This window comes from Bombyx mori, chromosome 25, assembly GCF_030269925.1.
Source record: "Bombyx mori chromosome 25, ASM3026992v2".
Classification (NCBI taxonomy): Eukaryota; Metazoa; Arthropoda; class Insecta; order Lepidoptera; family Bombycidae; genus Bombyx; species Bombyx mori.
This window is the reverse complement of record NC_085131.1, coordinates 13,036,054-13,062,842: the sequence shown is the minus strand read 5'-3', so window position 1 is coordinate 13,062,842 and position 26,789 is coordinate 13,036,054. Positions and strand designations below refer to the sequence as shown.

The 26,789-nt window shown below is 40.2% G+C and overlaps 1 protein-coding gene across 2 annotated transcripts in view; it reads right to left on the bottom strand.

Annotated features, from left to right (window-relative positions):
- Positions 1–26,789, bottom strand: part of LOC101744215 (neurexin 1) — a 193,118-nt gene that overhangs the window by 129,907 nt on the left and 36,422 nt on the right. For both annotated transcript variants that reach the window (XM_012688613.4, XM_012688612.4), the window contains exons 2-3: positions 23,661–24,054; positions 22,595–22,728 (exon numbers count right to left, since the gene is read on the bottom strand). In XM_012688613.4, coding sequence (XP_012544067.2) covers positions 22,595–22,728; positions 23,661–23,990 — 464 coding nt within the window. In that variant the 5' untranslated portion in view covers positions 23,991–24,054. The remainder of the gene's footprint in view (positions 1–22,594; positions 22,729–23,660; positions 24,055–26,789) is intronic.

Below are 26,789 nucleotides of genomic sequence, written 5' to 3'. Positions count from 1 at the left end.
ATACCTCACATTAAGAACAAACATTGTCGCATTAGTTCGTTCAACAACAAATTTTCTGTGCACGTCTTTAGCAAATTAACATAATTTTATATGCATCACTGTAAAACAAATCGTCTTTTCGCATTAAAAGTTTACAATTTCCTAAAATATTCGAAATTGAGTTAATATGCGGAATCATTTGGTATCACCAGTATTTTTCTCATAAATACTGTCAAAAGAACGTAGTTTAGTTTTATTTATTTTTTCTTAGTTTACCCATGTTTTGACTACTATTAACAAAATTAATACATAATTTTATCTTACTTTAATAGACAGACAATGTAACTGATAAAAAAATAAATGTTGCAAAGATGATTAATATTAAAAATATCACCTTTAAAACACTCTCCTGTAAAATTAGTATGTTTTGAGATTATACAGTTTTAATGCGAGCTGACGAAATACCATCTAGGTAACCCGTTCCCAACAGCTCTTTAAAGCTTATGAACATTCAAATGCACGAAATCAATTAAATATGCATTTATGAATGCAATCAATGCAGTTATGACAATGACTAACAGTTAACCTTGAAGATTTAAATTTGTGTGGTATTTGAAACTCGGACATCATGTCTGAAGGCCAGCTACATTCATATAGCTCGTGTGAGAACAGATTTAGACCAGCATTAATTAAAAAAAAAATTGTTTGCCTGTAAAGTTGGTTTACGGACGATAGTTTAACGTGATAACGTCAGTAGCAAAACTATTTGAACTGCTAGCTCTGACGTCACGCGAGAAGACATATAAATGTAGGATTGATAAGAACGGAATGTATGAAAAGAGTGTGGAACGGAGCGTTAATATGTGAGTGAGTGAAAATGGAAAGAAAGGGAGAAGCGAATGACAAACAAAATGACAGAGAAAAAGAAGAATAAAAGTGTTAATTAATTTTAAATTATTATTATAACAGAAGATTTTGGAACAGTGGAATTTTTTTTTATGCGCTGCAATCCCTATTCTACACAAATGTGTTACAAACCGACGCCTGGGCCGATCGTGCCTCTCTATCGTTTGTTCCACGCTCTCGCTTGCACGCTCATGCCCCGGCGGAACGTGATACTTTTTCGTGCGTGCAGCCGGAGTTCGACGATTTATAATACGTCATCAAACTCCAAGATGGAATCAAACCGAAAGTTCATCAACTCAAACCGAAGACTCATCTTGTGAGCACGACTGCAATCGCCACAGACGAACTCTGCTCGCTTAGTTTCACAAACGCTCACCGCAAAGGGTCCAAAGTACTTTGCTCTGACAAACCGACAGATGTAGGAGGATTTCTTCTACCTACATACATACATACAGATGTAGTATTTAGACTTATACCGTGCTGAAAGGAACTTTGTTTGCACTTTCGGGGCTTTTGTTGTCGCAAGCTTACAGCTTTGACGAAGATTGTTTTTCATGTTGAATCTTTATTCTAAGGAGTTTGTTTTTTTTAACGTTTTTCCTAATGTAAGCCTTACCTATGTTATGATCGTGTTGTTGTAGAGTAACATAATTATATATGTACTTAGCGCCATCTATCATAAGCTATAAACAATATGTGTGCCTACCTACTCTGCTAAAATATTAATTAAAGTCAGTCTGTAAAAACTACTGTACGTGTTTTAATAGATCGTTGATGAAAATATTGATTCTTTGTCATAATTTGTGTGGTTTCAAACGTCATCTATGTGACTAGCTGTACCCGTCCGCTTCGCTGGGCATTTAAAATTACCATTATTATTTCTCACCCACACAAATATTCTCATCATTAACGCCCCGCAACTGGTGTAGGCAATCCAACACTCATATAATTATTAGTCTATCCATTAAATACATGTATTTTCGACATGGATACCAAGTTTCAAGTCAATCGGATGCATGATTCAGCAGTTATAACGGAACATCCATAAAAACCAGTGTAGATTTATATATTAGTATAGATTAAATTAGAACATTTTACTATTGTAGTTGGCACGCCGAGGAAGGTTTTTATCATAGTGCCATCAAAGTACGTGAGAAACTTCAACAAATGATTTTTCAGATAATTTGGTATAGTCAAAGCGAAGCCTGCCCACAAATATTGAAGGTAGGGCATCTTTAATGGTGGTAAGTTGGTAACCGCGTAACACCAGATGGACCTTTAGATCGCCCATAAAAAAATAGCAACATTAAAATTTTTTTCACAAATCATCTGTAATCAATCATCAAATAATTGTTATCTGCCATTTAAGAATTACCAGTCACTATAGATACCGCATTATAAGGATCACTTAAAGATCTGAGTTCCAACTCCCAATTGTGTTGATGGAAGTTGTTCTGTCGCAAATAATTCATCAACTTTTATTGGTGGTAGGACCTCTTGTGAGTCCGCGCGGGTAGGTACCACCGCCCTGCCTATTTCTGCCGTGAAGCAGTAATGCGTTTCGGTTTGAAAGATGGGGCAGCAGTTTTAACTATACTTGAGACCTTAAAACTTATATCTCAAGGTGGGTGGCACATTTACGTTGTAGATGTCTATGGGCTTCAGTAACCACTTAACACCAGTTGGGCTGTGAGCTCGTCCACGCACAAAGCTATAAAAAAAAACTTGTAGACAATCGCTGTAAGAGCAATGAAAACAGCTCGTCTAGCTTAATAACGCGGCAATCATCTATCCACAGCTTTTATAAAGCGAACTTATTATTCAAAAGCCCTCCAGATAAGACAAACGAATGTGTTCCGAAGATAAGGTCTCAAGAAAAAATATAAGTATATGGTCACACAAACTTCCGAGATCCGCACACGAGTATTAGGCCCGCAAGGCGACATCTGCTAGTTATTGCAGGGGCTCTCTGACTAACGCAGAGCACGTGACCAAACTTCCACTTATGATGCTATCCATATTTCAGAATCTATATTACAATAGCCTAAACGATCAAGTTAACATAAGACTATATGGATAATTTGGCGGTCTGGAGTGTTAATTTTTTTTTTATTGCTTAGATGGGTGGACGAGCTCACAGCCCACCTGGTGTTAAGTGGTTACTGGAGCCCATAGACATCCACAACGTAAATGCGCCACCCACCCTGAGATACAAGTTCTAAGGTCTCAAGTACAGTAACGACGGCTGCCCCACCCTTCAAACCGAAACGCATTACTGCTTCACGGCAGAAATAGGCAGGGTGGTGGTACACAACCGCGCAGACTCACAAGAGATCCTACCACCAGTAAAAGTATTTTTTATATTAATCATCTTTGCAACATTATTTTTTACCATTTATATTATCTGTCTTTTAAAGTAAGATAAAATTATGTATTAATTTTGTTAATAGTAGTCAAAGCATAGGTAAACTAACAAAAAAAAAAAACTAAAACTAAACTAACGCTCTTTTGACAGTATTTATGAGAAAAATACTGGTGATACTAATTTATTCCGCATATTAACTATTTTTGGAAATTGTGCACTTTTAATGCGAAAAGACGAATTCTGTCTGTAGGGTCTCTATACGTCCCAGACAAATCGAACCGTTGATAATTCTTTTTTTTTTTTATTGCCCTTGTAGGCAGACGAGCATACGGCCCACCTGATGGTGAGTGGTTACCGTCGCCCATGGATTTCAGCAATGCCAGGGGCAGAGCCAAGCCGCTGCCTACCGCTTAATACTCTCCACAAGCCTCTTTTAAAGAACGACATGTCATAGCGCTCGGGAAAAACCGTGGAGGGGAGCTCATTCCATAGCCGGATGGCACATGGCAAAAAAGACCTCTGGAAACGCACTGTCGATGACCGCAGTGGCTCATGAATACATCTCAATATTAAGTATTTAACAGCAATAAACCCGTAGATTTTAGATAGCTTTTGTGTTCATTGTAAACAGACAAACATTTTGCTCTATTATATAATTAGCCAAAATCCTCCGTTCCAAAATCAAGCTGCATAAAAATATACTGCACAAAAGAATTCAATAAGTCACACATTCGAAGCGATTGACACAAACGCCTTGACCCGCTTACGGGAATAGAAGAAAACTGTCTTACTACTGTTGTGTATTTCGAAGGCTATGATCCCGTTGTAGGGTAGACAGAGACAATCCATGATATGAACAGGGCATTTTAGTATATGTTGAAATTAATAAATAGTTTTTCTAAAATGTCAATGTCAATGTTAAAAAAAAAGTTTCAAGTCTCAGGCCAAGCTGAGTCATTGGACCTTAAATTGCGACTGAAGTTGGATTCATCTAAGTACACCCATCTAAGAAATAAATAAAAAAAAAAAAAAAAAAATCCTGAAGGCACGTACCAATTTTTCTAGTTAAATTCGTATCGAACATGTGCTCATATACTTATCTAAGATAAATAGGCTTCTGTCGTGGTACTGAATCACTGGTGCTGTCGTGAAGCAGTTGCCTGTCTGATTTAAAGATCTTAAGAACCATTAAACGATACAACTGAAACTTCAACTTTACGCCTCAGGTTTTATGACCATAATGCCATAACCTCTATGGACCTAGTAATTACTTATAATCAAGCGTATCGTGAGCTCTTGATAGAGCAATAATAAATATCAAAATAGTCTTGAAGACAGAGGACTTTCGATCGAAGAGCACAATACAATAAACTTAATTTTTTTATATTTTCTCATTACAATATCTCTTTATATGGGTCGATCTTAGTGAGATACGTATGCTAGATAAACAAAAAAAGATGTGTGGTGTCGTGGGACACCGGATAGGAACGAAGTTCCTTATTATAAAAATATTAATTTTAAGTTCTATTCGATGTATAAAGAAAATAAAACTGGAGGTTTCGCAACAACCCACAGTCAATCGGTGACGTGCGAACTTATTGTGGTACACTTCATTCACGGTTGTTTGCATAAGAGTTAGTGTATTGCGCAACGAACGCTTCGAGATCGTGGTCAATGAATGATAAAAAAAAAATTTTAAATCTTTTTTGTACGTTATTACAAAGTTAAGTCGTACACTGTATGCATTACTAATAAAAATCTTACGTTACGGACGTTTTTTTCCGATTAGGATACCCCTCCGCATAAGGAACTTCATTCCAAAATAGTCTTGAAGACAGAAGCCTTTCGATCGAAGAACACAATACAATAAAAAATTTTTTTTTATTCATTCTCATTATAATATCTCCCTGTATGTGTCGATCTTAGTGAGATACGTATACTAAATTCACAAAAAAAAGAATCAAAGAAAACAAAGCCTTAAGCTAATCCAAAGAAGACTGTCTTCTGAAACGTGTTAACTAAAACTGTTATGTTGAGTGGAGAAAAAATATTGCCAGAGTGAATTGTTTTCCGGTCTACACCGGTTTCTTAAAAATATATTTCTCGCACCTAAATCATTTTGAGATATCGCAACACTAGTCTCCGGCAATCGGCTTTTTCTCACATAAATACTCGCACTGTCTCTCACCCACCCACGTAAACTTTGCCTCTGAATTCAGACTAGTTCAGAAGCTCATTTCGTTTGGCGAAGAAAACAGAAAGTCAATTTTATTTTTAAATTAGCTTACGTAGTCAAGCAAAGTATTATTAGTGAAAAAAAAATTATCCAAAAAAACTTATTCGCATGTATATTTTTTTACATAATATTGCAATTATAATTCACTAAAGTTATTTAATTCACTTAAATGAGATCAAAACAGAGAATCTGTCCGCGCGGGTAGGTACCACCACCCTGCCTATTTCTGCCGTGAAGCAGTAATGCGTTTCGATTCAAAGGGCGGGGCAGCCGTTGTAACTATACTGAGACCTTAGAACTGATATCTCAAGGTGGGTGGCGCATTTACGTCGTAGATATCTATGGGCTCCAGTAACCATTTAACACCAGGTGGGTTGTGAGCCCGTCCACCCACCTAAGCATTAAAAAATAATCTTCTTTCGTCAACTGTGCAGTTGTACCAGTAAGACTTGATGGTAATTAAGGTTGAGTAAAAGGGAAGAACACCTATTTTATAATACAAACCAGACTTTAGTCTATATCTCCAGATGTGTGATGAGACGTCTATTGTTACGTCTATGGGTTAAAATAACCAGTTAACTTTAAATGATACGTGAAGTAGTATTATACTTATTTAGAAAAATATTTTTTTATTGAAGTTATACTTATTTAGGCGCGTTATGAAAATTGATGAGAGTGAAATTTTACGATGCGCGCGCACCGTGACACAAAATTAACAGAATGAAGTTGCCCACTAAATCGCTCATTACAATACGACCGACGTAACTTGGCGAGTCTGAATATAGCCGCAGGTGAACTTTCACGCATGTACACTCGTAAAAAAAAGTGTTATTAGCATTAATTTTTTAGTAATATATATGACAAAATTATTATTTAATATAATTCATACTAAATATTATTAAATTATTAACGTTAAATATTTATTATTAATTATTTAATATGTAAAAAAAAAGAAATAAATTTAATAAAAATAAAGTATAACTTCTTACGCGCGTACATAAGTACACGTACCCTCTTTTTTATATTTGGACTACACATTAAAGCGAGATTTAAGCCAACAACAAGAAAAATAACAATCTGAGTAAAATTTAACAAAACGTTTTCCAGTAAGCTTCCGAGACACCGTAGCTACCTCGTAGCAGCCTACGCCGTAGACGTCTACAATATTTCATAACAATAAAATATGAAATCGTAGAGCTTATACGTAACGTAACCTAAGTGATAAAACACAAAAGTAATAATATATATTGTGTTCACAAGTTATAAAGCTTTCGCGAGACAAATTTCTAGATTCTATTTTAAAATAATAGCTTAGGATGGCGTACCCTTTTTTTAATATATAAAAAAACTTAATTTTATACAATATGAATGTAAGTAAATTTTTTTTCATCAACTTCATGCACAATGGTACAATGGCGGGCTTAATGTCTGAGGCCTTCTCTACAAGTCAACCAAGCGCGGTGTAGAAAGTCCTGTGGTAGGTGCATTGCTTATTGCGAAAATAACAAATTTTTTTGTTACATACATGTACATAGTTAGCATAAATATTTTTGACATCAGTGACCCGGTGGTTGCCGATCTTAAAGGGCTCAACTTTTGAGCCATTGATACAGAAGTTAAATTCTTCCACTCAAATGAAATATTATGACGGATGTGCGAAGGAACAAGGCTCTATTAGATTAATAACTACACTAGACGATGACCGGTTTTTTTTTTTAAAAGTGGCTTAACAACGCCATCTGCTGAAATAGCTTTAGTGTTATTGTCTCTTTAAAGCAGTTAGTTGAAATTATGAAAAATAGTATTATTATTCGCCAATAGATGTCGACTATATTTATAAATAATTCTGTAATAATATAATTCTGTACGTTACTAGTATCATTTTTAATTAAGAATTAGATCATCACGGTACTGGCCTTGACATTGTAAATACTGTTGTCTGCAAATAGGGAAGCTCGCGACCTAAGTGTCGGAGCCCATGGACTCTGCCATTTCGGTGGAGAAGCAGCTTTCCCGCTTTAGATGTAACATGGTTAGTCCGATGCTATCGAAACTTCGTTCCTACGTCTCAAGGTAGACGGTATACGTTGTGAAGTATGTGGACCCAAGCGACAATTTAGCGGCAAGGTTATGGGAAGAATACCTATAGGAATTATGATAATTGTGGTTTTTTTTATTGCTTAGACGGATGGACGAGCTCACGGCCCACCTAGTATGTGATTACCGGAGCCCATAGACATGTACAACGCCATTGCCGCCACCCACGCTGAGATATGAGTTCAAAGGTCTCAGTATAGTTACTGCTTCGCGGCAGAAACAGGCAGGGTGGTGGTACCTACCAGTGCGGACTCACAAGAAGTACTACAACCGGTAGCAATTTCAGTTCTTCTGTTATTTATTTAAATTCTTTTAAACACTATTATATATATTATTCTACTAACCTATGAATAGGCTTCAATGCGTACATAATATTCCCAAACAATAATGAAGATAAAATCAACTGAGTTCCGTGGAAAACGATCAACATTAATATCGAACGAAACCATCGAAGAATTATTATAATAAAACAAAATTTGTTATTGAAAACACGTGATTCCACTTAACTGATTGAAGTCCTTATCATTAAGGGTATCTTCATTTGAAGGACGATTAGAATTTCAATGAAAGTGAATTTGAAAAAGTGCGTTTAGCTTATTCTAAGATGGACTTAGTTTCTATATATTTATACTTATTTTAGACTTTTTTTTTACGAAATACTAGCGTAGAAAAACTCCAATCGAATTCGACGTCATAACAGCGATCTAGTGTGGCCCAAAGAAGTTAAAATCTAAGAGAGAGACCTATTTTATTACGTTTTTTTTTTTTTTTTTCGAAGTAATAACTCCTATAAATTCCAATTAAATTCCAACTCCTAACTGCGCTATGTAAAACTAGCTGTGACACTTGGTACTAAACAATGATATTAATTAAAAAAAAATCACATCGCTTTTCTCATCTATACATACTCTTATAAATAAAATTGGTGTGTCTGTTTGTAATATTGAAATCACCCTTTTGTACTACTTGGATATGAATATATACCTAAGATACATATACCAAAATAACTTTTTTTTTTTATTTTGTCTGTTTGTCTGTCTGTCTGTTTGTTCCGGCTAATCTATGGAACGGCTGGACAGATTTTGACGAGACTTTCACTGATAGGTAGCTGATGATATAAGGAGTAACTTAGGCTACTTTTTTTAGACTAGCTTCGCCCCACAGCGTCAGCCGCGGGTAACATCACGTGACTCAGCTAGATAATACATACGTCTTAATAAACTATTTGCATAATAGCCTTTAAGAATACAATATAATAGTAACGTTAATTAATAATTGAGCTCATTCACACCGCAGCAAAGACAAAGACGAAGTACATACATATGTATGGGCTGCGTTTGAGTGACGGTTTATCCACCCTTCAGAACAATACGAAACTGGTAGATGTTTCTAGAGAAAAATTCATTAGTGCACTACAGATACATGACTGGCTGATCCGGTGATGCAGTAATTAGCGCCTCTAACTATTTCTCCGAGGGTCGTGGACTCGATTCCCACATCGGACAAACATTCGTGTGATGAACAGGTTTGTTCTTTATTTGCGTTTTTTTATTGACCTTCTAGGCAAACGAGCGTACGGCCCACTTAATGGTGAGTGGTTACTATCGCCCATGGGCTTCAGCAATGAAGGGCAGAGCCAGGCCGCTACCTACCGCTTAATACTCTATTTCTTTATTTATGTATATATTTAAACGTATACAAGTATGTATGTCATTCCCTGGGATCCATAACACAGAGAATCCTAATTTGGGGCCGGATGACTATACGTGATTTGTTTCCAGCTATAATTAGTTATTATTGCTATACATAATAGAGTTGTAGGTAGGTACTGGTGGTAGGACCTCTTGTGAGTCCGCGCGGGTAGGTACCACCACCCTGCCTATTTCTGCCGTGAAGCAGTAATGCGTTTAGGTTTGAGGGGTGGGGCAGCCGCTGTAAATATACTTGAGACCTTAGAACTTATATCTCAAGGTGGGTGGCGCATTTACGTCGAAGATGGGGGCTGTGAGCTCGTCCACCCATCTAAGCAATAAAAAAATGTGTTAATTACTCAAGCAAGGCAGAGTTCCATGCATATACTTTAGATTCGGCTAGAGGCAAACGAACGCCAACCCAAATAAGCACAAAGTATCCTTACCAACTAAAGTTATTGTTCGCGAAACATCATATTGCATTACTCGAAATTTGACAGGACTTTTTACGATGCGTTTGCAAAAACCGGTCACGTTTCGTTCGCTAATAGGTCCCGTGTAACAGTAGCGCTCTTTCTGCGGGTGTGCCTTTCGAATATCAATAACTTGAATAAGGGTCGAATGTGGGACGTTCTCGGCGACTTTAGCAACGTTTCGAAGCTCCTCGTCACTGATTAGATCACGTTGAAAGCTCCAAGCATAGCTCACTGAATAGTCGACGGGGGGAAAAATAATGTGTGGTATCGTGGGACAGTGGATAGGAACGAAGTTCCTTATTATAAAAATATTAATTTTAAGTTTTATTCGAGGTATAAAGGAAATAAAACTGGAGGTTTCGCAACAACCCACGGTCATTCGGTAACGTGCGAACTTATTGTGGTACACTTCATTCACGGTTGTTTGCATAAATAAGAGTTAGTGTATTGCGCAAACGAACGCTCTGAGATCGTGGTCAATGAATGATAAAAAAGTATGTTATTTTTTTATACGTTATTTCAAAGTTAAGTCGTACACTGTGTGCATTCCTAATAAAAATCACACGTTATGGACTTTTTTCCCGGTTAGGGTACCCCTCCGCATCGTCCCATAAGGAACTTCGTTCCAAAAATTGCTCTTTTTCTTTTTTCCTACCTAAGATGATAGCCTTGAGAGGCCATTTCAGCGTAACCCTAACAAGTAGGTGAGCGTATGGGGCTCAAACCTGACGACGTTGCTAACACTAATCCTAGCAAGAGCAGTCTTCATAGAATCTACCACAGGTTCGGAAAGGCGACTCACTGAGAAGAACCGGCGAGGAAATCAGTGGGCTGTGTCTGTGGGTTAATTTACTCGCAGAGCCCTTGATCGCAAGTAATGGGTTCGACGAGAACGATAACCGGTATAGCGATTGGCACTCACGAACTAGAAAACGTAACATGAGACGGCATTTAAAGGCTACTAAGTCCACAGCAGATTAACCGATTAAATAAGGTCAGTATCCTACTCTAAGCCAAAAACTAGTCGATTAAAAAAAATTGTAACCCACAATGTACCTCCACTACAAAACCAGCCCATGTTACGTCATAAAGAAATTGAAAACGACCAATGAATGTGCTTTACGTCCGATATAAACTCCATCGGCTGCAATTTACTAACATGTAGCGTGAATTGGAATCGATTGAAAACGTTCTAACCAATTACAGTGTAGTACGGGGCTTGATTCAGCAAGACTCGCGGCGAATTTAAAATGTTAATCGACGGTATCTATAGACTAGGCTTTTCGTGGCACTCTCAAACATAGACTACATTAAGTGTCAGGAAACAAATATTATAGTAGACGGATATTGGCTGGTACCGTGGTGTTCTTAAGGTTGATGACGTCACCGTTTCTGACGCCATTTTCTTCATCATTATCATTGCCTTCCATTGTGACAGATTGAACAAACTAATTTAAGTGTATTTATCTATGGCTTGAACCGGAATATTTTGTGCGACAATAGTCACTCGTATTTATAGTAGAATGTGGGGGTAGCTTAGTCATGAATTCTCTTGAATACCGTCTTAAATAGTTGTTGACATACAAAGATTATGGAAATTGGATAATGGAGTTAACTAACTATTTTTAGTTAACTACATAGTGACGTAGCGCCAACCTCAATATATATGTCGGAGATGGTCATTAGTTTGGTAGCAAAACGAAACGCAGCACGATTCCCGAGAGGTGACAACACGATCGTAATGTCGTCGGAACTCGGCTAACTTCGTGCCACGACAGAGCCTAGCCGATGGAGGCGCGTGGACGCCATTACACTTACCAACCAGCCTTCTTGAAGAGCAGTGCCTCCATCCTAAGAACTGTCACTCGCTTTCGTTTGCTAACGTCTAGAGAAGATTTCGAAATTGTTCTTTTTTTTTTTTTTTTTTATGATTGATACTTTACTGGTGGCCCGAAGGCCTTTCCAGTTTCACCAGGACAGGTGGGCGAGCAAAGGCTCAGCCAAGAGGGGCGGGATTAGCTAACAACTGCCCGAGCGCCTCCGAAGGAGACCTAACAACTCAAGAGCAATTGCTTCGCGAATGAATCTACTACCGGATCGGAATCGCGACCCGCTGAGAAGATCCGGCGAGAAACTCAGCGAGCTGATTCATGGGTTAGGTTGCACGGCGAACTCTTTGTCGAGTTCGACGAGTACGGTTACCGAGGTCCCTAAGCCTGCTCCTAGTGTTAGAGCTGAAGGCGTCTAATGCAAAGGTTATTGGATCTGATGGATCCGTAAGAACGTGTCTAGGGCGTCGACGGTAACTGGCTCCTGCGTGATCAGGATTCGGGGAGTAGTCAGCGGCGGCAACGATAAGGCGATTATCATGACGCATAGCCTTATCGAAGTACCGTTCCGACGCTGACTTCATGTATTTCTGAATAGATTCGAGGCCCAGGTCATCGTGTAGGTCAACGTTCCTCACGAACCACGGAGCTCCGACGGCTAACCTGCAAAAGCGGGATTGTAGAGATTGGAGGGTGTCTATGTGTGTGCGGGCCGCGTGAGCGAACACCACACTCGCGTAAGTCATGACGGGCCTTATGCAAGTTTTGTAAAGTGTCACCTTGTTCCGAAGGGACATTTTACTCCGCTTACAGATCATGGGGTAGAGTCTACCGAGAATAAACGCGGGACGGTCACGGACTGATTTTATATGCGGGCGGAATGTCATCGATGCATCCAGGGTAACGCCCAGGTACTTGACCTTCCTGGCCCAGGGTATGGATTGACTAAAGAGAGTAATCGGGGGTGTGAGATTCCTCCTCCTAATACGGGAGGAAATCCATGTGGAGCTTCCCCTCTGAAATAGCACCGCAGTACTTTTCGCTGGGTTGATGTCTATGCGCCATTTTCGGAACCACTGTCCTAGGGCTAGGGCTGCGCTCTGAAGCTTCTTCGCGATTAGGGACTTGTTTCTACTGGAATAGTAAACAGTCGTGTCGTCGGCGAATAAAGCTAAATGGGTCGGCGGCGACCGGGGAATATCATTGACGAATAAGCTAAATAGGAGGGGTGAGAGGACAGAGCCTTGCGGGACTCCTGCTGTGAGAGGTCGTGGGGAGGAGCGGGTTCCCTCGACTCGATATCGAAAAGAGCGGTTTGACAAGAAGTCCCGTAAGATGAGCACGAGACTATCCGGCACGCCCATGTTGAATAGTTTGAAAATCAAACCGTTGTGCCAGACTTTGTCGAACGCTTTTGCGACGTCGAAGAAGAGAGCTCCCGTGTATAACGGTTTTGGTCGATTAAGCCCCACAAGAATGTGCTCCGTGAGGCGGTGCACCTGTTGAACGCATGAGTGATTTGTACGGAATCCGAATTGTTCATCGATGAGAATGCCCTTGGATGAGACGAAGTCTCTGAGGCGTTTGTAGAGCAGACGCTCATACAGTTTGCCTAGAGACATGAGGAGGCTAATCGGGCGGTAGCTCGTCGGATGATTTTTTGGTTTACCGGGTTTATGTATGCCGATAACGTCTGCTTCTTTCCACACCGCGGGAAAGATACAGTTCGCCATAGCGGCATTGAAAATAGATGCCAACATCACGATGAGTTGGACGGGTAGAAGTTTAATAACGCGGTTGGATATACCGTCGGAACCGGGAGCCTTGCGAGGACGTAGGTCTTTGATCAAGTCTTTAACTTCCATCGGGGTGACGGGTGGTAACGCATCCGAGGGTGGCAAGGAGACTCTGCGTCCTACCTCACTGTCTACTAATTCTACATGAACAGGGTCCACGGATTGAGTGCTGGGCGTGCACTGGGTTTGCAATGTATCGGCCAGCAGCTCTACTTTTTCGTCATCATCGAACGCCGCGAGTCGGCCTGAGGGGCCTACGAGGGGGGGCAAAGTTACTACCGTATCCGATTTGAGAGTACGAGCTAAGCGGTAGTAAGACCTTTGGGAGGGCGCGAGTCCTTCTAAGAAATCAGACCATCTGGCATCTCGGACTTCGGCGATGCGAGACTTTACGTCGCGTTGTAAGGCACGCATTCGAATACGATTTTCCGCGGTAGGATACCTGTCGTAGGCGCGTATCGAGGCGTTCTTAGCTCTAAGGAGCTCCCTAATATCGTCGGGCAACCCGAAGCGGTAAAGGAAGTCCTCCGCTACAACTTGTTTCGATGACCTATCTAATGTCGAGGTGATGTGCGACGTTAAGATGTCTATGGCTTCAGCGGTATCCTGAGGAGACGGGGTAGAGTCCGAGCTAAACGGGAGCGATGGTGGATCAGATTCAGCCAGGCTGATGCCCAGCGTGTGCCAATCCACCACAGTCCTCGTGACGGGAACGGAATCGGGAGCGCGACCGAGCTTCATAACGACGGGACGGTGGTCTGAATCTAACTCTGAAACTACTTCGATCGAGTGTAAGCTCAGAGTTACGTTTTTTAATAACGCTATATCGAGTATATCCGGGCGATGTGCGATATTTAGCGGGTAGTGAGTCGGGGTTAGCGGAGCGACGATATCGAAGGCGAGATCATCGACTAACGCGTCAAGCCGCCTGCCATTCGGAGTTGTGGTGTGTGAGTTCCACCTGATGTGTTTACAATTTAGGTCGCCCGCCAGAATGACAGAGCTCCCCATGCCGAGCAGCGCCTCGATATCACTGCTTAGAACGATCTTATCCGGTGGAAGATAAACGGACGCGATAACGATCGGCGCGTGTCCCGTCAGTGAGATTCGGCACACTGATGCTTCGATATTAGCGAGCGCGGGAGGATCGAGCGGGACGCAATGCAGGGCTCTTCTATAGTAAATGACGGTACCACCACCACGAGCAGAGAGCCTGTCGTTCCTGACCATGTTATAGTTCGCGATTTTAGGGTCACGGCGCGCGGGCTTAAGTAGGGTCTCCTGCACTAAAAATATATCAATTTGATGGTCACGCAAAAAGTCAGAAACCTGATCACGTTGATTTGCGAGACCGTAAGCGTTAAAAAATCCTATCGTTACGGATAGGGGCTTTACTCTACTTATATACGCCATTGATTACCGGCGGAGTGAGGGGAGGACGTACGTATTTAATGACGCGTATACGTCGGCGTATTCTTGCACAACGGCGATAAAGTGTTGTGCAGTGGAGGCAGCGCGAATGGCGTCGCCCAAAGCGTTAACGCGCTCAAAGTTGATCGACTGAAAGAAGTCGATCGCTAAAGCGAGATTGTCGGACGCGGTCGGAGGGCAGGTCGCGGGAGAGGGACGAGTCGCGGGGGCGGGACGAGTCCCGGGGGCGGGACGAATCGCGGAGGAGGGAATTGTAGCCGTGTTCATATACGGCAGCGGTTTCGCCCAGGCCGAGACACTGGGCACCGGCGCCGGAACGAACGCTGGCTTAGCCTGCGACACAGAGGGTGCCGAGGCTTTGATGTCTGGGCCGGAAGCTCGGAGGCGGTTTTGGCGGGCGACGCGGCGATTTATTTTCGGGGCTCGGGGGCATCCGCGGTAATTTGCGGGGTGACCCTGTGTTTGACACAGGACGCAGCTAGGCGGTTCCGTCGCGGTTTTTTGGTCGCGAGCGCAGAGGGCCGTGGCGTGATCGCCCAAACACTTAACACATCGGGGGCGCGCGTGACAGTTACGGGAAGAGTGCCCGTACAGTTGACAGTTATGGCACTGGCTAGGAGTGCCTTTTTTATGGGGGGCTTCGACGGCGATACCGGAGAGCCTACAGACGGCCTGTGTGTTGAAGATTTTCTTACCCTCGGGCGTAGGCTGGAGGGTGACTAGAACCATATTATATGGCTCCCTACCGCGACCGGTGTGCATACGGTGCACAGAATTCACTGGAAAGCCCTGTTCTAACAGATCGGCCTTGACGAGCTCTACATCTAACTCTTTAGGGATTCCGCGTATTACAACGCGGAGTTCGCGCTCCTCCTGGAGCGTATAAGTATGGAAACTTATACGTTCCTTGCGGAGGTAAGAAGAGAGGGCCCTATGGTCGTCGGGTGTTTGAACCTTAATTTGAATGCCGTTCGCGAGGTTACGGGCATTCGTGAAATTTATATTTTTGGCCTTAAGGGCCAGGCAAACTCGATCCCAAGCTGCCTTCTCCTGAAGGATAACCGGGGGAGGGGTCTGGGTTTTATTTTGTGCCACCGGACGCGGCGACGAAGTGGCACGGACTGGGGGCGCAACGGGAGTCTGAGGGCGGGGGCGCGACGCGTTCGCGGCTTTGCTAATTTTAGCGGCCGCGGGAGCTCGGGACTCCGCGGCACGCTTCTTACCCTTCTGTACCAGGGTGAATCCATCCGTCGATGAGGCGGGGGCGAGGTCAACCTCCATGTCCGAGTCAGAGTCGGAGGACGAGGAGGCGGGCGCAGGTGACCTACGAGTAGGTGTTTTGGAAGGCGCGACGGAGGCCGCGGATGATCGCGCTGCTGGAACGGTGACCACGGCGGACGACGCAGCAGTTTTACTCGCCAGTATAGGCGACGCGGGAACGGCAGGCACGACGGAGGCTGCGGTGCTCGATGCAGAAGCTTTGCACGCAGGTACAGGCGACGCAGGAGCAGCGAGCTCGGCGGAGTCCACCAGAGGGCTCGCGGTGTGATCGGCCTTGAAGGCCTGAAACTCGGAAGTGAGCTTTGGGTAGCGAAGCCGGAGAAATTCCGCAAATACAGCGTCCATGATGTCTACGTGCCCAGGTGGGGCTACCCTGGGTCTTAGAAAACACTCGCCTTGCGGCGAGGCCCCAACTTCTCGGACCTGAGCGGTTCTATTGAACACAGGTGGCAATGCGGCGCGATTACTACAGGACAAAGAAAAAGCAAAACAAATCAGAAATAACAAAAAGAAACAAAACAAATAAATACTTGCAGGAAACCACTTTGTCGGCAAATGTACCACGAACACAAAAATAACTAAAACGAAACAAATAAAAGCTTCCAGGAAAAACACTTGGTCGGCAGATGTATCACGATCACAGGCCGCGCGAACAATGGCCGGGCTAACAAAAGCCGGGCGAACAAAGACCGGGCGAACGAGTGGTCGATGAGCACGTCCGCACGTGACGGGTGCCTCTATCGGAATCGAAATTGTTCTAAGACAGCAAACGTGTTTTGTGTACTCAATATTTCTCTTAACTCGATAACCCTAGTTATTCACCCCTATGATGTCTGAAAATTGTTTTAATAATGCATTTTTCAGACAAACACATAAATTAAAAAAAAAAAGTCAAGAGAAAACAGAATCCAAAAAACTGTCTGTGATAATTTATAAGTAAACTCAGTTCATTCCCCTTTGTCGACGAATTCTTAATCCGACTCTGTCACAGCTTGCTCGTTTTTCATTAAATGAAACTATTTTTGAATTCGCCAACATTCAAACAAACCCGAAACGCATGAAAAAGTTTAAATTCGCTGAATAATCGTAAAATATATCATCGTCAAGCAATTTTTAATTTCCATACAAATTTTAGTTAATCCACCAATCCATCCAATTTTAGTCGCACCAAGAACACAGTACATTAAGATAAACCTTTGATTGTAAGTATATAAATAAATTGTAAGTTATATAAACTATGTATATAGTTGAACGCTTACAAACATTAACGAAGACTTTTGAGGCAAACGTAAGGTACTACGAAACTTTGTATCTTATATCTTATACCTTTAAACGAGCGATAATCTGAATCTCGGAAACGGCTCCAACGATTTTCATAAAGTTTAGTATACAGGGGATTTCGGGGGCGATAAATCGATCTAGCTTCGATTTATTTTCAGAAAATGTTGTTTTATTCGTGTTTTCAATAATCAACTCTTCCCGACATCTATTGGCGATTAATAATACTATTTTTCTTAATTGAGGGCAACTAATCACTTTAAAGACACAACAAGACGGCGTTATCAAAAAAAAAAGGTCATCATCTAGTATTTTTTAATCGCATAGACTGGTGAACGAGTTCATAGCCCACCTGGTGTTAAGTGGTTAACAGTGCCTATATGAATGCCACTATCCACCATCAGACAGGAGGTCTAAATATCTGTATAATATAACAGCTGTCACACCCTAAAATTCGAAACGCATTACTGCTTCACAGCAGGAATAGGCAGGGTGGTGCGTACCCGTGTAAACTCAGATAACAGGGAGTCCTTCTACAGGCAAATCATAAATTTGCGACTTTGATTTTTATTACAAGATGTTATTCCTTAATCGTGGAAGTCCCTTCTGGACGTGTGCTAGGCACAAATATTCGTTAGAAAATTTGTTACCTGCGAAATTCGAGTAAGTAGACCGACAAAATATCTTAAAAAGTCTTACAAAAAAGCTAATAACACCTATTAGCACCTATAGGCAGCGGCTTGGCTCTGTCCCTGGCGTTGCTGAAGTCCATGGGCGACGGTAACCACTCACCATCAGGTGGACCGTATACTCGTATGCCTACAAGGCCAATAAAAAAATTAAAAAAATATATATTTTAATCAATTTAACATTTTACCTATGTTAATAATAGTTTACCTATGAAACATTTTATCTATGAGTATTAATCTTTCCCAACTAAATACGCCAGTTAGTTATAAAATGGAATGGAATGAAATAGTTATAAAGTGGAAAAATGTTACTCGTGACACTATATAAATTTCAAAAATGTCTTACCAATTAAACAAAATCGCTAATATAAATGTAACAAGCAAACAAGGTATACTAGTTATGGACACCGCGTGGGCTCAGCTAGAAACTATTTAAGTGTATACTACTTAAATATTATTTGTGGAATGAGTAAATTTATTTAAGTAAAATCTAAATGCTTTCACTGCATCTTGATAGCGAAGTCTGGTCGCTATTAATTCACACAGTGGACAAACCTGACAGGTAACAAAAAAAAAGCAAAGTGAAATTATTACAAAAACGAAATTCAATGAGCGAACTTCAAGTAAATTTCGGTAAACAGATTTCGTAAACAAGTTACAGAACAGTTGTAACAATAATAAAAGTTGCCCCCGAGGTAGAATCACAATTTCCTTCAGAATTTACGCCGGTAACCTTCAAGGGTTTCGTCTATTGTTCCAAATCATGAATTGTACAACATTTTAAATTTACATTTTGTTTGCAAAAACAAATTGCTATTTTTCATTACATTTCATATTTTTTATTACTGGTGGTAGGACCCCTTGTGAGTTCGCACGGTTAGGTACCACCACCCCGCCTTTGTCTGCCGTGAAGCAGTAATGTGTTTCGGTTTGAAGGATGGGGCAGCCGTTGTAACTATACTTGAGACCTTAGAACTTATATCTCAAGGTGTGTGGTGCATTTACGTCGTAGATGTCTATGGGCTCCAGTAACCACTTAACACCAGGTGGGCTGTGAGCTCGTCCACACATCTAGGCAAATCTTTACAGTTACAGCAATTATAAACCTTCCATTAATTACCCAAACACAAATGTTCAAAGTTTCAACGAATGTATATGAATTTATTTAAGTACGAGTATTTGTATATATAAATATTATGTATGTTATATATATATACATATGCTTAAGTACCTCTAATATCACTATAACACTTCACCTACCAAGGTTTATCTCTGCACTCCCCTAAGGTAGACTGTCAGAGAATGCCTATGGCATTAAGTCTGCCTTTATACTGTCAAGTGTATAAAGTTATAAATAAATAAATAAACTAAAACATTACGCGAACACATAATTATGTCTGGAACAAACAAACTAATTGGATTTTTCATAGATTTATTCATATTAAAATTTATTTTTATTATAGATTTAAAAAATACGCGCTTTTTATTACTATGGTTGCAAGCAATGTACACGTGTGTTTGTGTGTGTGTGTGTGTGTGTGTGTGTGTGTGTGTGTGTGTGTGTGTGTGTGTGTGTGTGTGTGTGTGTATGTTTGTTTGTTTGTTTGTTTGTATGTAACGAAACCTTTGAACGTTATTTTCACAGACATCATTCAGAAGCGACAGAAACGCTATTTATTCGCTATTTAAGCGTGTTTTCTTTACTTTTTAATATATATAAGTTTAACATCAGTAATTGGCCGACACATAATTTCACTGATGATCTAGATACAGCATTTTGTACCACGAGCAATATACAAGAACATCAGCTTCCTCATTAGATCGTAGCAGATTCATAGCATATAAATACGTAGTCAAAATTCAAGTTCCACAATTCCCAATTGACATTTTAAAACTCAATTTATCGGGCAGCGTACAGTTTTAAAGCAGAGCCCCGCTCTCCCCACTCTCCCTACTCTACCCACTCTACCCACTCTCCGGCTTCTAGTGAAACATTCGTAAATCAACTTAGAGTTTCGCATACGGGCCCGACGCCAAGAAACTTTCGAACGTGACGACAATTCTGAATGCATTCATTATTGAAAGACGAAGGATCTGTGATAATTTAGACGAGACGTGTCGCCTGAAAAATAGTTTTATAAAGACACATTTAATACTGCAAAGCTCTCCAAAGATGGCCATTAAATTCTTTAGAACGTTCACGGCTACCTATATTACCAGGATTTTCACATTTGAGTCGGACTATTATCAAAGCCGGCAATGTGACTTTTGGACAATTATTGGTAAATCAGAAAAACGAATTATTGACTTTGTATTCCATTGGCAGTTACAAAACTCTTCTGAACGACATCTTAGATAAATAACAGGTTAAGTATTAACCTTTATTTAATGCAGGTTTTGAACCGTATTCTTTGAAGGAGACGATTATATTCAAATCAAATGCACAGATTGCCACCTTTGATAATAGACGACTCATTTAACGTGTTCCCGATATTTCAGCGCAAATGCAATTGGTAAAACCCAAAAACGGACGAAAACAATGGTACACAGATTTGACTGCTCCTAGCATCCTACCCTCATTATTCCGTCTACCCGTGATCATAAGTCTTGCAACTCTGCCTAAGTATTGGAAATTCATGAAATGAGAAAATTTTGGTAAGAACCAATTAAATAATAACTTCATTTTCCTATTAAGTATAAAAGTATTTGTCTCGAATTCCACAGACGAGTTAGCGGTTTGGTACTTTTTTTTTATTACTTAGATGGTTGGACGAGCTCACAGCCAACCTGGTGTCATGTAGTTACTGGAGCCCATAGACATCTACAACGTAAATACGCCACCCACCTGAGATATAAGTTCTAAGGTCTCAAGTATAGTTACAACGGCTGCCCCACCCTTCAAACCGAAACGCATTACTACTTCACAGCAGAAATAAGTAGGGCAGTGGTACCCACCCGCGCGGACTCACAAGAGGTCCTACCACCAGTATATTACGCAAATTATTATTTTGCGGGTTTCATTTTTATTACACGATGTATTCCGTAAAGGTCACGATTCTCAGCACTGCGCAGACGATGCACTGAGTGACTGTAGTAACCCGAACTTTAGATGATTAAGAATCATCAATGAAAATGCGTAGTAGCGGCAAATGAATGTGAAAATATATTTGAAGGCTATTTTAGGCCTTGTATTCATCCCACACGATGTACTTGATCTAAGTATAGCCATTCTTTTCTCTATAATTGGTTAGTGTCAAAGGTTTCTTCATTTGGAAAAGGTTTGTATTATAAAAAGATTTTTCTCCTTCAAAAAGTATTCATAATAAAGTTTATTCATGTTACGTACGCTATTAAGAATTCCGTAAAGAAATTTTGAAACAAACTGAAAATATATAATTTCGACTTGTCGCGAATCACATCGCTATGGGACGTGAATTGAATTTCTCATCTAGAGCAATAATTTATGTATATTTGGAGATGAGAATAGGGCCATCGACTTCACATAATGTAAAATAATCGAATTCATAGAAAAACACTATTCTAACCTTAAAATTGGACTACTATTTTAAAACAAATGTTCAACGATATTGTCTATACATGAAGCTTTGAATATAAAATTGTGTATGAAGATATAATTGTAGACGCTCTAATCTTTACAAAGTTTTTGACAAACTAATCTGAATGATCTTCACCCAGCCGATTCCATTGCTCACTAATCTGGGAGTCTGAATGTTGTTATTCAGAATTTATATGGAAGATGTCTTTCGAATTATCTTAGATGCGGTTAAAGTTTTATTGGATATCTTCTCTTCGTCAATAGTTACTATTAAAACAATGGTTTATTTCAATTGGCCACTAAAACACAGCTTTATTTTTATGGTATGTTAGTTTCCATAAGGTAGAATTACTTCGTATGCCGTGTTAAATAATTGGTCGGGTAGCATATTATCGGTTACCCACACGGGTAACACAGACGTGGCTGCTTGATCCTACCGGGAAGCTGTCGTGTGAAACAGCTGCTATACAACTGAGACTTCGAGTTTATTTATTTATTTTTATTAATTTAGTTTTTTAGTTTTTTTTTAATTAGTTTAGTTAATTAGTTAATTTAGTTTACTCGGACAGACAGGACATGTCACAACTTGACTGTCAAAACCTTGTTGTTTGCATAGATGGATGGACGATCTCACAGCCCTCCTGGCATTAGGTGATTACTGGAGCCCATAGACATACGTAAATTCCGCCACACACCTTGAGATATGAGTTGTAAGATCTCAGTATAGTTACAACGGCTACCCCAAACTTCCACGAAACGCATTACTGCTTCACGGCAGAAATAGGCAGGGCGGTAATACCTACCCGTGCGGACACACAAGAGGTCCTACCACCAGTAATTACGCAAATAATACGACCTTGTGAAATGTCTCTACATGGCCTACGAATTGACGGATTTTATGGATTATTTTTCTCGTATTCTATCCAGCACGTGTCGTTAGTTTGTATGGGCCTAAAGGAGAAGTTAAATTGATAAAGTACTCACGACGGTGGAATCCCGCCGACGAAGACATCAGAGTTGGTTGTGAACTTCCCGAAGGCGAATTCTTTTCCTCTAGACGTTTTCGTTTGGCTGATGCCGTCCACTGTCAAGGTTGTGTGCTCGTCTCTTCGGGCCACCTGATCAAGAGTCAAAGCTAAATAAAACGTTCCATATACAGTCACTCCTTGAGCAACTCCTAAGCCCCGGCTTAGGGTATCAGAAAAACCAAAAGCAAACGCACCCGGCACCCGGAACACCAAATATCTTGAACCAAAATTCTGGCTCCGATTCACAGGATGTCTGATCATTAACCAATACCAAAGAGTGAGATAAATAATAATTATCTTCTTAAATCTTTAATTTATTTCCCTTTAATGGTGAAATCTTTACCACCCCTTTCGATACCAAACAATGGTGCAGTCGTTTGTGACCATTCTCCCCCGAATCAAAATTGATAAGCAACTTAGGAACCCTACGTTTATTTATTTATTTTATTGCAGAGATAGGTGGACGAGCTCACAGCCCACCTGGTGTTAAGTGGTTACCGGGGCCCGTAGACATCTACAACGTAAATGCCGCCACCCAGCTTGAAATATGAGTTCTAAGGTCTCAGTATAGGTTGTTACAACGGCTGCCCCCATTTGAAACCGAAACGCATTACTGCTTCATGGCAGAAATAGGCAGGTTGGTGATACCTACCCGTGCGGACTCACAAGGGGTCCTACCACCAGTAAGCAAGAGGTTCTACCACCAGTGCAAGAGGTCCTACTACCAGTAAATAGTCATCTTCTGTGGCGTTTTCGATTAAATAAAAAACAAGAAAGTTTTACGGACTTCAAATCATGAACGTTTCATATAGATTAGCTGCATTGTAGTGCAAAACTCACAACAACAACAACACTCGGTAGATAGATGGGAATTAGGGCGATAGTAGGGGATAGATAGGTTACCATTTAAACGGACCAATGACAAGAATTTATTGGGCTCCATATAAATATCTGTATAGTTAAGATTCCGGAGTTGGAGAGTCTTTAAATATTTCTTATAATGGCTGACATTTCAACCTTACCTGAACTTTGTGCCAATGTCCATCATTGAGATTATTTCCGACAGTTAAAATCTGCGCGCCGCCTCCCAAATTGTATCTCAATCTCAAACCTCCATTAACGAGTTTCAATTCGAAAAAGTCATAAGTGCCACCGTCGTCCGTATACAAAAGTAAACCGTTCGGCTGGTCGGTTTTGAATTCAATTTCTATGGTTCCGTTGAGGCCCGCGTTCCACTTCCTGAATTGGGAGTATGGGTTTTGCTTGTCGAGCACGAAAGCGAAGGTTGTGCTGAGCGAGAAGGAGAGCAAGCATAGGAGTGCGTAGCGCATGGTCGCGACGGCAGACGGCATGGTCGATCACATCAGCAGATAACGAAGTAGCCTCTACACCGTTTGCGTTTCATTGCTTGAATATCTGAAACAAACAAAGAAAATTTTAAAATTTTATCCACTCTCACCGCTTCAGTCCACGTTGCTATCCACACAGCCGAATATAGGCAGGAGTGGCAAGGTAATCCAGGAGAAAGTTGTTAAAGGAAGCCACGACCCTCAGCATTCAGGAGTATCAACGCTAGGAAGAAGAATAAAATTTTAATATTTTTTTCATTGCTCTTGTAGGCAGACGAGCATACAGCCAACCTGATGGTGAGTAGTTACCGCCGCCCGTGGACTTCAGCAATGCCAGGGGCAGAGCCTAGCCGCTGCCTACTGTTAAGTACTCTCCACAAGCCTCGTTTGAAGAAGGATATTTCTTAGCGCTCGGGAAACACCGAGGAGAGAGACTCATTCCAAAGCCGGATGGTACGTGGCAAAAAAGATCTCTGGAAACTGTGGATGAACGCAGTGAGTCCAGGTAGTATGGAGAGAGAGTCACCTGATATTTTTGGATTCACAAGCCAATGGGCATCAGATCCTGATTGAGACCCTTGAGAAATGAGATTACAATCGCAATTACATTATAACATAGGCTGTTTTACTAGTAAAACCAGCCGTTTGATGGCTCACATCAGTAATACCTACGCGGGATGATACAAACTTAACTATTAAATCTTCAAGCGTCAATCTTATAAATGTATACATTAAACTGAGCTAGAAGACAACAAGCATATTCCAGTCTGGATAATTTGAAACATGACTCAAAATAAATCCCCTGAATATTCTCGAAAGTCTGAAAATGACCAATTCTGGATGCACACAAAAAGAACACGCTCCAGCTATTGCGGGTATTTTTTAATCTCGAACAATATTCACAGTGCAATTTTAATTAAACAAAAAGCAACTTTAACTGAATGCATCTAATGTCTTCATAACTGTTCAGTTTCATTGTAGATTTTCTCAGTGTACAATTATGCTACCAATTACTGTTCATAACGCCATCTCGACTATGAGTTCCTAATTAGAATATGTTCTGCATTTTTTAACAGAAAATATCTATGAACGAATTTATTTTTTATAGTTAATTTAAATTTTACAGTTTTATCTCACTTTTCGGCTACTTACAGTTTCCGTGGTCACGGACGATTGTAAAGTTTTCGACATATCATAAATAATAAACGCATGATCGAACAATAATAATAACTAGTGGTCTCCCAGTAGTCAAAATTCGACTATAATTAACTGAAATTATAAGTTTGAACATTATTAGGGTTCTATTGTCAAAGACTATTTATTATACGTCTATATACTTTGTAGGCAGCGGCTTGGCTCTGCCCCTGCCATTGCTGAAGTCCATGGGCGACGGTAACCAATCGAGCATATGGCCAACCATCAGTGGGCCATATGCTCGTCTGCCTACAAGAGCAATAAAAAAATAAAATAAAATAAAACAGATTTTGCCAAGAATATACTATAGACAAATAATATTAAAGACAAAGGATGTTAATTTATTCTCAATTTCACCACAGACTAAGCAATATCAAAAGTTTGACAATAAACAAAAGAGTATGCCTGTGTGTTTGTGTGTATCAAACACATGGTAGTGTGTGTAATTGTTTTTTTATTGATGCATTTTTTTGCATAATTTTTTTTATTGCATGATTTTATTGATTGCATATTGAATGCATAATCTAAAAAAAAAATTAGCATTCTGCACTACTTCTCTATATTATCTTTAAGTGTGGGAAATTTCATACTCCTCCATCCACGCAATTTTCGTAAAAAGGGATACAACATTTTTGGTTCACGTATAAATTTATAGATTATTCAAATTGTTTTTACGACTTACAAAAACTAAAGAATATACTTTGATTTTTACTATCTTAGATCAGTAAACTAGCTCACGGAATACATACAACATAATGGATACAAGAACGTTAATGTCGCCACTGAACTTGAGAGATGGTACGGTCCAACTCTCTGTCGTAGAATATTAGGCTCTCTCACCCTTCAAACCGAAACTAATTAGGCAAAAAAATACGATAAAAAACGGGCAGAATATCCGTCCTTACCCAGTATTAAATTACGATACGTAGTCTCCGAACAATGTCGGATCATACATAAATAAACAGCAAAAATGTATCATCCTTCATTTTGTTAGCGCTATTCGCATTTCACTCAAGCTTATTAGATTCGTTGTAATGATAAATATCACCACATTTACTATTAACATTTGTTAAAACCCCTTATTTTTTGTCGATATTTTTTCGTTTGATCCTCCTCTAATACTAGCATAATATATACTAAGAACTTGATACAATAAACACATTAAAAATAACAGTCACATAACAGTTATCGAACATCAATTAGATTAGCCCAGGTGGGCTGTGAGCTCGTCAAACCATCTAAGCAATCAAAATGAAAATAAAAAAGTATATATGCGTGTGTGTTTGTATGTATCAAAAACACGGTAGTGTGTGTAATTGATTTTTTTATTGATGTAATGCATTTTTAATGCGTGATTTAAAAAAATAATTAGCTTTCTGCCCTCCTTCTCTATATCCTCTATAAGCATGGTAATCGAATGTCAATTAGATTCACTGTCCCCATTAAAGTCCTATAGCAACTAGCTCATGTGTTTTCTTTGCAAAAAGACTGATGTGACGAAAGTGGTTTTTCGTTTTATTACTTTATCACTACATAATAACGATCGCGCTTATATAGAACAGGTAAAAGCCACTCGGATAGCACAAAAGACCAGCCAGAAAGAACGAA